At 37.1% G+C, this 11,513-nt stretch overlaps 1 protein-coding gene across 1 annotated transcript in view; it reads right to left on the bottom strand.

Moving 5' to 3' along the window:
- ZFPM2 (zinc finger protein, FOG family member 2) overlaps positions 1-11,513 on the bottom strand; it is a 339,889-nt gene that overhangs the window by 205,726 nt on the left and 122,650 nt on the right. Inside the window, exon 3 of the mRNA XM_019545852.1 lies at positions 3,315-3,433. Coding sequence (XP_019401397.1) covers positions 3,315-3,433 — 119 coding nt within the window. The remainder of the gene's footprint in view (positions 1-3,314; positions 3,434-11,513) is intronic.

The following is an 11,513-nucleotide window of genomic DNA, read 5'->3' as shown; positions in this document are numbered from 1 at the left end:
ACAACAAAATGTTTATGGTTCTCATTCAGATGTATGTTAAACCTGTTATCAAATACAAATGTGAAACTGATTAAGATTAGGTTTCTGCCAAATGAGCTTTTAAAAATATGTATGTATAGACAGACATGTGAGTGCATGTCTGTTTATATATATGAAAGTGTGCAAATATATGTAAATATATGGGTATACCTAGCTATTTTGCACACGTATATCTGGCTGTTTTGATATAAATAAAATTAAAAACAATTTAAATATTTCTCCCATTCATAAACCTAAGACAACACGCAATTTAGAGAGAATAGTAATCAGCTATATTAACCAAACAGATTGTAAGTGGTACTACAGATAAGCTTCACATAAAAGAAAAACACATAACAACTAGTTTGGTGATTGGGTTGCCTACACAATAAATTACAGATTTATCAAAACTTTTCTATTGCGTTCAACATTTTGAGGTAACTAGCATGATTACTGGGAGATGAGGAAACAGTTAAGATAGGAAGAGAGTAGAAGCTACCTGATGTTTACTTCGAATATTTCAAAATGTTTCTGTACCAATACGGAATGAAAACAATGCCCGTCATAATTCAGCAAAAAATGGACTCTGTCCTTTCAAGATGGGAGTGTTTTTCCATGGCTTGGTTGTTAGGGCTTTGGCTCCAATACAGAGGTTTATTGCAGATCATACTAAATCAGAGAGTTGAACCTGAGCCCTAGGTGAGTTCTCTAGCCTTCATCCTACTAAGCCTACAGACTTTGCTGTCTGTCTTTCTGATGAACATATGATTGAAACCAAAACTTTTCAGTAAAAATCCCAAACCCAATGCCAGTTTATAAAGAGTAAGGGCCAAACTGCATTCATCCTAGTAAGCATTTAGATGGACTTAGATGCCTAAATGCGATTCTGCTCCACCCTGTTCAAGTCCCTGGAAATCTGCTAATCTGAATCAACTTTTGTAACTGTACCCTTAAAAACAAGTCACAAAAGGCATCCAGGAGAAGGAAGACTTGCACGTTTGTCTCAGGGAGTCAAGCAAGGTGAAATAAGATTGCACTTAGGCAACTAAGTCCACTTATGCACCAAACAAACTGACCAGAATCTGGCCCTAAATATTTGGCTTCAACTAAACAACATTTTGACAAACAGATTTAGACTAGAACAGTGGAAACTTTGTTAATCCTTCAGAGACCGAAAAAGAAGTAGAGAAGCATAACAAAACAATATTAGTACTGATGATATATTGCAAATTTATTCTAGTGACATTTCTTAGAACTGCTATGGTTACAGTCCAGTTGTTATACCTGTTAGTTGCTGAAATGTTTCAAGGTATAAATTGTAATTCTTTTGTTGTGCAGAAATTTTTGACGAAATTTTCCACTACCAATGGAAGCAGAAAATACAGTAGTTTTAGAGACACAGAATCAGCATTCCCTACTATGTTGCTTAACCAAAGCAAAAAAAAGTTTATGTAACATTTAGGCCCCTGCCACATGTTACACTTAAGACATGATTAACCAGTTAATCATGTCTTAAGTTGTAACCTAGCAACGTGTTAAAACTATTCATGGCATCATAAAACAAGGAATAAGCCACAAAATTATTTCACAGAAATGTGGAATAACTTTCTAGCTGGTTCCTAATATGGTATTAAGTGAAGGCATAGCCGGTTGCACCCCCGGGGCTGGGAGCCCATAGCTGATGGGGCTCCCAGCCACAGGGCATATCATGCACTCCCACAGCTGGGAGTCCTGTCAGCTGATCTGGACTCCCAGCCATATGGGCACACCATGTGCTCCCATGGCTGGAAGTCTGCAGTTGATGAGTGTCCAGCCATGGGGTGCACCATGCTCTGTCAGCTGATCAAAAGTCCAAGCTGTGGGAGCACAAGGTGCATCCCTGCAGCTGGGAGCCTGGATTATGTCTGCACCAATTGTCACACTGTCTGTTTAAACACTCAGATCATAGATATTGCTGTGCTAAGTGCTTTATGCATACTGATTGGTAAGATGCAAATTAAATAGATAAGAGAAAAGCTAACCCTGCTAGACCATGGAGCTATTTCTAGGTGCTGTCCTTTATTTGGAATCCGAACGAGAGTTCATTTCTATGGGATATCTCCGGCTGGTTGTAGATGCTGAGCACTTGAAAAATCTGATCCTAAGTTTCTATTCCAATGCTTCTGAATATTGACTAGAGTCTTTAAATAAAAAAAAGGAAAATAGAAACAAAAACCAACCAAAAATTCCCTATCTTACGTTGAAATGTTAAGATACATTACAGTTTATAATGGATGCTACATATGTCCAGCAACTACGTTCTTAGTTACTGTTTTTAATAGGTGTACATGAAAAAAAGATTGCACAGGTTATACAGCAAATTGCATTTTAAATATGGAACTACTATATATATGATGCATTGTAATGAAAGAGTCCCACAAGTCCTTACATCAGTAATGTGGGCATGAATGATCTGCAAGAGCAGGGGCTGATTTAGTAAAAAGTATCTGTTATGAAGCTCAGTCTTTTCAAGAGACCGAAGATGTCAAGACAGTGCAATACAACTGCAGAGATTTTACCTGATTACTTTTTCTCTTTAAAGTGTGATCTTTTCAAATATGCTAAGGAAATGAACCTGAGTGACACGACATAAGAGGTCAGACATAAAACCAGCACAAACAAAAGGCAATGTAGAGATAGGAATGATATTCTCCTCAACAGGTTGAAGTGAGATTCAACTATACATTACGTATATGGACCACTGACTTGAAGGCAGTCAAAGCAATTTGCACTGATTTAGATATTAGCCAAATTTAACATCTAAACGTAATATTCAGCACCTTTGAATATTTTTGCTAATACTACAGGGTGATGACAGATGACAGAGCTTTCAATGTCCTTACTTTTAGGACAGGATAGATTAACATCAGGAATCGTAGTTATTTTTCTATTTTCTAAACTGTAAATATGAATTGTCCTCTAATAAATTTGTGCTGCAAAACAATGAAAAAACAATTAATAATCAAAACAGTTGTTTAAAGTGGAAGGCCTCAGTTTGACTCAACAGATAAAGTAAGAATCATATAATTCCCATTCTTCTGCAAAATAACAAGTTTAGTATCGTTAACCTGTGACCTGCATAAGTCTATGTAGACTGCTGCCACAGATGAACTTATTGGAAAAGCTCCAAGTAGCACTGTCCATGAAAGCTAACAATGACTTGTTTTTAAGTGATTTGGCGGAGCTGTAATAAAGGCTAATCCCTAAGGGAGGGCATAGAATACAACAGAGTCAACTTTCTCTGAGCAGTCACATACCAAGGTGTTATTATTCAGATCCATCTTCCCAGCAAAAGGCCCCCATGTTGTTCCAACTGGAAGCTGCTGCCGACTCTGAATCTTGCGCTCCCCATCCTTCTGGAACATCTCCAACTCTCCTGCAAACAAAGAAAACAAGTAACGTTTAGAGTACTTTCACTTGTGCCTTGACAACAACCACCTCTGCCTTTGTGTTTGTTTTATATGCACAATGTTCTGAGGACCCATATAATGAGAATTAATTATGCTTGCCTGAAAAACAACTGATCTTGTCATCCAGAGAAAAAAACTAAACCTTTTTCCTTATAATTATATTCAAATTCAGTTTATAAAGTCCCATTCCTTTCTTGCTTCTTTTCACAGACATTATAGTTTTGAAGGCATTTTTATTCAGTAAATCTTTGAGAATGGAGGGAATAATGGTTACTTAAGAGGCTTTTATATACTGCTGTGGAGGGAGAGAAAAAAATTGAATATATTATAAGTACACCTGGGCTAACAGCCTTCTGGAATTTCACCCTCACAGAGAGCCAAACACTTAGGTCTTTACTTAGGCAAAAATTGAGCCAATCTGTTTTCACATTTATACCAAAGTAAATCCAGAGTAACTCCATTTACTTCAGTAGAGTTCCTCTGCATTTATACTGGTACTAAAAAATAAAGAAAGGCTTAGCTGATACTTTGCCTGAGTTAGAGAGTAATTGATTCAAAGTGATTAATGTGTGTATATTATAAAGTGTTAATGGATTTATAATAAGACAAGCACATGGAGGGGGGAGGCCTAGGTTTTTCCACTTTCTAATTCCCTCCTCTCTTGTGGAAAAAGGCATGCTGTAACTAGAGTTTTTGTTATTCTTTTTGCTCTAAGAGAAAGTAAAACATTGAGATAAAATGTTAATTTTTAAATAAGTTACTTTTTTGTCAATATTTTAAAAAGTAATGGTTCTCTCTCTATCAGAGGGGAAAAAAGGAAGCAAAAAGAGGAAAAAAACAGAAAGCATGGACAGTTTCATTACTTTGAAAGAAATAAGAAATATTTTTCTCCCTGAAAGTTTCCTGCTCAATTATTTTTCAAGGTATAAAAAAATATATAAAACTTTGTGCCAAAAAAAAAAAAAAGTTCAAGAATTGTTTTTAATTTAAAATATTTACCAGTTATATTACTGGAGAATTCCTACTTATTTTCCTCAAAATTCCCCAAATAAATTAAACTATAAGGCTATTAGAAAACTATTATTTTTAGGATCCATTTAGACATTTTGAAGAAAAAATGTTTACCAGGAACAGGATCCATTTCTTGTTCTGGCTAGTTCAGAAGCATAACTACCAGAGTGCGCCCTATGTGGAGATGGTGGTGCCAGGGGCTGGGCTGGCAACAGAAGCTGCCATTCTTGTGCCCTCACTAAGTGTATGTTTAGGGCTGCTACCCAGGTTGCCCACCCATTGTTATGTTATTGAGTTGAACTTGTGCTTCTGTTGTTGCAAATTTGGCTGCATCTTTGAATTTGCTCCTCTTATAAGCTTTGGATTTCTTGAAGCTAAGCATTAAGTCAGTGATAAAATTCACATTGAATTCAATGGAGTCGGCATTTCATTTTTATGCATGGAACAGATGCAATTACAATGCCGGTCTCCCACTACATCTACAGAATTCTTCCCCATCAACCATCAATATCAGTATCTGAATCACAGCTGAGATTTTTTACAAAGATCAGGGTATCCATCTATTCAATAACTAAACTGCAAACCTGTCCCACATTAAGGGCTAATGATTGTTAAGAAAATGACCTTGATCAGGTGGAAGTCAATGTCATCTCCTTGCTTGCAAGTAAACCTAAAGCTCTCAACGCATCTCCTATAACTACTTCCACATGTGAACGTCTGGATTCTTGTTACATGCAAAATGTGAAGGTTTTATTCATTCATGGGATTTAATCTTGACCATTTTCCAGAGAAAAAAATGAGTTGGGGTTCTGTTTTCAAGCAAAGAGATTTGTATTTCAAATGTGAGGGCTGAAGATTGCAATAATACTCCATCAAACATCAGACCCTCTATGTAAACTGGAACAAATACATCAGAATCAATGAAGCTGTACTGATTTTCCAATTTATGAATGTGAGAATAAAATTTTCATTTTTCACACTAACAAAAATATGACATTTGTAAAGGTAACCAACATATGGGAAAGGTTTTATACAGTATACAGTAATTAAATACAACATTAAAAAAAACCTATTGAAATACTGTAATAGATTGAATTAATTTTTAAACCATCTCTCTGTATGGTAACTTTGGAAGTAGCGGTTTCCCTGAATTGCAGGCCTAGGTATGGATCAGTAATATATACACTGTAGCATTTTTGGTTCTATATGAAGACGAAACATGGAGCAATGGAGCATTTCCTTGCTTTTATACACTAAAAAAATCCAGCTGTGTCTATGGACATGTCACATTTAACTGATACCAGAGAAATCATGAGAATCTTTGAAAACCCTTTTAAAAAATAATTCAGCCTCCCTTTCTGTCACTGACATTTTTCATTTGAAAAGGGTTCAGACTCAGTCAAACACTGACTCCTTATCTGTACCTGTGGATTTACAAGCAGGACTGTCTTTTAATAGATTAAGAACGACAAACTTGGGGCAGATCATCCTGTGATATCCAAACACCTAGCAAAGTTTTAAGGTGCACATAATAATGCTATTTTTATTTTTAAACAGGAAAGTTTCATAATGTTAATAGTGCAGCTTATATAATGCTTATAGGCAGAAAACACAGAGACCTGCAGCCATTTTTCATAAGAATAGAACTTTCTTTCCTTTGATTTGCTCATCAAATATTTTTGTTTCTCATGTACCTTTTTTCTTTATTCTATATTGCCTAATGACATTTTGGGTGTAAAACAGGAATTCATAACCAGATTATTTTAAAATCTACTCCTCTAAGAATATAATTACAGAGACTCTGCATTATAACCTCATTTTGCCATATTCATAATAATAACCATGCATATTTTGATCTTATTGGCATATGCCCAGCACCACTTGAACAACAACATTACAGTTTTTTGACCTGTAGTGCACATGGAGCAGGAGAGAGTATTTGGGTGTGATTCAGTGTAGTATAGCATGGCACAGAAAGAAAACAGTACAGACATATCTTGTGGGTCTGTGTGTGTTTTAGAAATATTGGGGAGAATGACATATATATTTTCCCTTTAACTAGCAAATTTCAAACAAGGTTGCATCAAAAACAGTACAGTTTAACTCTTGGCATGGCTGCTGTATTTCTCATTGACCATCTTTGGCTTGGGGGGAAATTACATTAAAAAGCTGGCAAGTGACCTAAAAATACTTCTAAACAACTGCTAAGATTTTTTTAAAACAAAGCCTCAGTGACTTAATGATATTGTGTTTTGTTTTCAGTCTCCCCCTCAGTAATTCCTAACGCTTCTCCTGCATTCTGCAGTATTCTTTTCCTACGTTCTCTACTATTGTTCAGGGTAGAAAGTATCAAAATCGTGACTTCTTTTAGGTACTACAAGTGGTGTCATACCTGTAGCCCTTGGAGGCTACTTGAGTCCTTTGAGGGAGAAAAAAAAATTGTACCTGAGCATGTACAACTTCTTTCCCAAGCCCCTCTCTGTGACTTTCACACTAAAGTATTTGGGCAAGCCCTGGCAATATGAGAAGAATTAGGGGGAATATCTTCCCCTGCAGTCATAGAAACAGTAGAAATACGAGTCAGGAGTATTCTCACAACCTTTCCCTTTCCATGCTGTGGCTATTGTTCAGCATCTTTCCCCATTGGCCACCTCCTGAATAGCAGAAAAGGAAAGACAAGCTCTGATGATTCTCTTGCCTGATTGATTACCTGCAGGAACAGGGAGTGCTGGGCAGAGAAGTATAACAGGGAGGGGAGAGTACCTGTATAGGAGGATTCCCCTCAGCCACAAAGCCACCAAGGAAAAGGAGAAAAGCTAAGGACCCAAAGGCCTCCCTTATTCTGTGCCCCAATCCAAAGCACAATGTGTGGATCCAAACTTCCAGCTACTAATGATTTTAATTGGCAACATTTGACATTTAATTAACGTATATTCTTGCGCTTGGCAGCAAATTGTAATATACACAATTTGTAAACAGAGACCAGAAATATGGTATTTAATATGCAGCATGATGACAGCATAGCTAGATCAGTTGGTTGTACAATGCTACATTAAACAAGGCATCCCTAGACCTGGTATTTGTCCTGTTGAGAAGTTCAGTAGGAAGCATAACTAAAGTGCCACTAAGACATATGGAAAAGAGATATCTAACCTTTAAGACTGTAAATTATGTGCAAAATGAAATTAACGGATAGTCCATTTTTAGTTATATTTATTTCTCTGCTTCATAGCAAATATTTTTCCAGTTTGTTCTTCAAGAACTTATATCCAGCTTGCTGAGTAAGTTTATACAAAATATTTGAAACGCATCATATGGGCTAATCAATTTTGGTAAAAGATAATGCTGCTAGTGCTGCTGGCTGTTTCTCTTATCTTATTGATGTAGCATACTTTTAAAGTCTCTGATTACTCAAAGACTTATGATAGCTGCACTGTAAAAGGAGCCCCAAGTCATGACTCACTAATATAGCTACAAAACATCCCATAGCTTTTAAGATATTAGGCCACCTTGCTGGATACTGAACCAAAATGAGAAGACTCAACTGTAAGAATTTTTTCCTATTTATAGATATTGTTTTAGGTATGCTTTTTAAATCCCTCATGACTGAGGGAGAAAAAATGTTTTCTGTTTTTCAACAAATCATCACCCACTTCTTACACCTCCAGAAAACCTGTATTATTTTGTATAACAGTGGTGCCCAGTAGTTGTTATTGGCCTCTTATAGGATTTGACTATGGCTTCAAATATCAGAGGGATCAAGCTAGAGTAAGCTGAGTACTGTAAATGGTATTTTCTGAACACAATAATCTCTGGCTTTCATCCATCTGCCCACTTTCTGGTGTAAGAAACAATAGCGCACACAGCTGACAGAGGTTGACAAGGAGAACTTGGTAGGAAAAAGTACTTCATTACTTCTAAGTTTTGTATGCATTTATATGCATTTAAATTATCTAAGTCACTGGAAATTCGTTGGCAAGAATATTTTATCAAGAAAAGCCTTGTAACAGGAGGTCTTTGGGTGAAAAAAGAAAAGACAATCTTGGTTCTGTGTAAATGGACATTGGTCCATTGACATCATTTGAGTTCTGCTGGTTTTCATCAGCTGAGAAACTGTCTTGATATATATTTCTATATGCCTGAGAAACGTTATATATTGTGATATCAAATACGGACAGCTCTGAAGTCATGCTAAATTCAAAAGCTCTCACAGATTTTAAAAATCCTTCAAGCCTTTAAAAAAGACAGGAAAGATAGCTGAAATATGGCATAAAGTACCTTTACCTCTCATATGATTCAACCATTAAACAGCTACCTGCCTGGTAATGCACCGTAATAGTTTTGAGATGGATATTTGACTGGTGATTATCTCCATCAAAAATATAAAGCTAAGCTATTACACACACCTTTGAATACTGCATAACACAATGAATCAAGACTGTATATATGGTGTCTCATTTCTGTTTTCCAGGTGCTCCCATAACAAGGTATATCTGCACATACAGTGATTCGGCATTTGTTTAAACTGTGTTTTTGGGATACCTCTTCTAAATTCTCCTCCCTCAATTTTCAAGACTCTCAGACATAACACACACTAAACCACAGTTTTGCACATAAACTTGAAATACGATGTTCTCTATTCAAGTACTCCAGTCAAACCCTGATAAATCAGGCTGGCCATGCAGTGATCTTATCCTTTCTGACTCTTTAATAAATCGAACCTTGTAAGTTCACGCTGTTGGAAGTTGTCACTAAATGAAATTGTGACCTTATCCGATGCGTGAACTTATCCTGCTGACAACTACATTTATTGTGTGGATAAGAAAGAAAAAAAAAAGGAGACTTTTGATAATTGTGATCTTAGCCATATGTAACTCTAACAGATGGGATCTTTTTGATGTTCCATTAATGATTTGCCTATGATGAGCCTCTACTCAGAGAAAAATGTTCTCCATAGGTAAGTGCTAAGGACACTGGCAGACTATTAAAAGTGCATGAAGAGGTACTGGGTGACAGCAGTGAATCAGCAGCTATTAGCCAAACACAAAGAGCTTTGAATTAGCTTGTAATTGCACTGGAAAAGATAACATAATGGAGGTGGCAAAATAGAAACATTCCCTTTTCACAGGGTTCATTCAATAGCTGAAAACCCTAAAACAAGCAAGTGGGAGTTGTACCAGTAGCCTCAAACATATTGTCACTGCACTTCTTTGATAAAAGCATACTGTGTCCTATACCATAGCGGCTGCAAAGTTACTATAACTAATGCTGAAGAGTACTGGTTAGCAAGGTAATTCACAGAGTTATAAAAATAGCTAAGTGCCTGTCTATCACAGATTGAATATATTGTGTTACTTAATTTGGCCTAGAAAGGTGAGCTCACAGTCCTGACAGTACTGCTTTCTTTTCTGGAATGCACTGGCTCTGGAAATGGGAGACTTGGCAGGTGTCATGGTCTATTCTATTTTATATATGTAGTTCTATTTCACAGAACTACACTCCTGCTTTGAGATACACGTGCCTGTTATATATTTCTGTAGGACACACTGTGGAGGGTCTTAGTGTGAGGTTTGAACCTTCACACTATGGTTCAACCAGAACACCAGACTAACGATCTTGCTAGGGATCTTCAAAACAAATATGAAAAAGTTGCTTTCCTAGGAAAAGTACATTAAAAGTGTTTTGGTAAGAGGCAATCAGAACAGGTTCCTGTAGGTACAGCCACTTTTGCATCCAGGCAAACTTTGCCACATGCTGGTGATGCCCCACAGTGCTGCTATTCAACAACAGTAAGCCACTGCTTACTTCCCATTAGTAACCCCATAACCAGAACCAGTCTCTCCACCTAGCTCCTGTTAGTGCTTAAGCATATGGGCTCTCCCAGCTACAGTTCCTTCAACTATCTTACAACAGTGTCCTATGTCCTAGACTCTGCAGGAAGTAAAAAGACCGTGAGAATGCTTTGCAGAGTGGAATACAGAGTGGAAAGCCTAGACAAAGAACTCCTGAAACTCCCTCCTGCAAGGGAAGGGATGGATGAAAGAAGAGAGGGAGAAAGCCTGATGAAGAAGCATTTGAAGGAAGGAAGGGAAGGTGTGATGAGGGCTGAGGAGAACTTAGGAGAGACAAGGAAACCGAGTGAATGAAAAGCAGGGAGTCAGTGGGGTACATCTGGAAAAAAGGGGGAAAAAGGGCTCAGTAAAGGGCAGTAAAGCTAAAGAAGAGAACAAGTGAAAACGCATGCATTCACATAGAAACGTAGAGTTAGAAGTATGCAACTATGTAAGGATTGAAAGCAAATACTTCATTATTCCATGTCAATGAATTATTTTTTTTAGCCAAAACAGATGAAAGATGTTATAATTGACCTAAACTAAGCCACAACAATAAAAATAGTATCATTCCAATCATTTCCCACTAGGATGAATCCTGGCACAATCAACTCCTAGGCAAAGGTGTAACTGCAGTTTACCTGATGAAAAAAGCCATGTGTACAAGAGCATATGTATTCTATTTAGTTTATAAGGTGGAAATCCATTCTACCTTCTGCAGCTTATAGACATGCTGAAGCTAGCACTAAAGTTTCTAGCTCATATACTGGTAGATGGAGCAATCAGCCCAAGAAGCCTGGTAAAAAACTTATGCCAAGCTCTTGCCGATATGATTATATAGTGTATAGTTAGTAACAGCCTAATCAACAAATGTAAAGATAGCAGTAGTGTAACAATGTAGCTGGGCATCACACATCTGGAAGGCTGCCGCATAGGGGAAGTGGTGACTTCCAGTTGCCGCTGTCACTGCAACTTTAAATGCACAGCTGCAGTCAAAGCTGTTTTTTTACATGCTAGGCCCCCATTAGTGCCTGGGGCAGCTGCTGTAGTTATGCCACTAAAATCCAGGTTGGGTGTACCTATACAAGCTAGTCAGACCTCTGAAATGTAGTAAAAAATGAAGGTAGCTTATGTCCTCTGACAATAATTTCTTTAAAGGCATAGTTCCTAAAAGAACATATTTCTGAAGGTTTTATATATTTCT

The sequence above is a fragment of the Crocodylus porosus genome, unplaced genomic scaffold (genome assembly GCF_001723895.1).
Source record: "Crocodylus porosus isolate Cpor-Errol unplaced genomic scaffold, CroPor_comp1, whole genome shotgun sequence".
NCBI classification, from domain to species: Eukaryota; Metazoa; Chordata; order Crocodylia; family Crocodylidae; genus Crocodylus; species Crocodylus porosus.
Note: the sequence above shows the minus strand (reverse complement) of the source record. Positions and strands in the feature narration are given on the sequence as shown.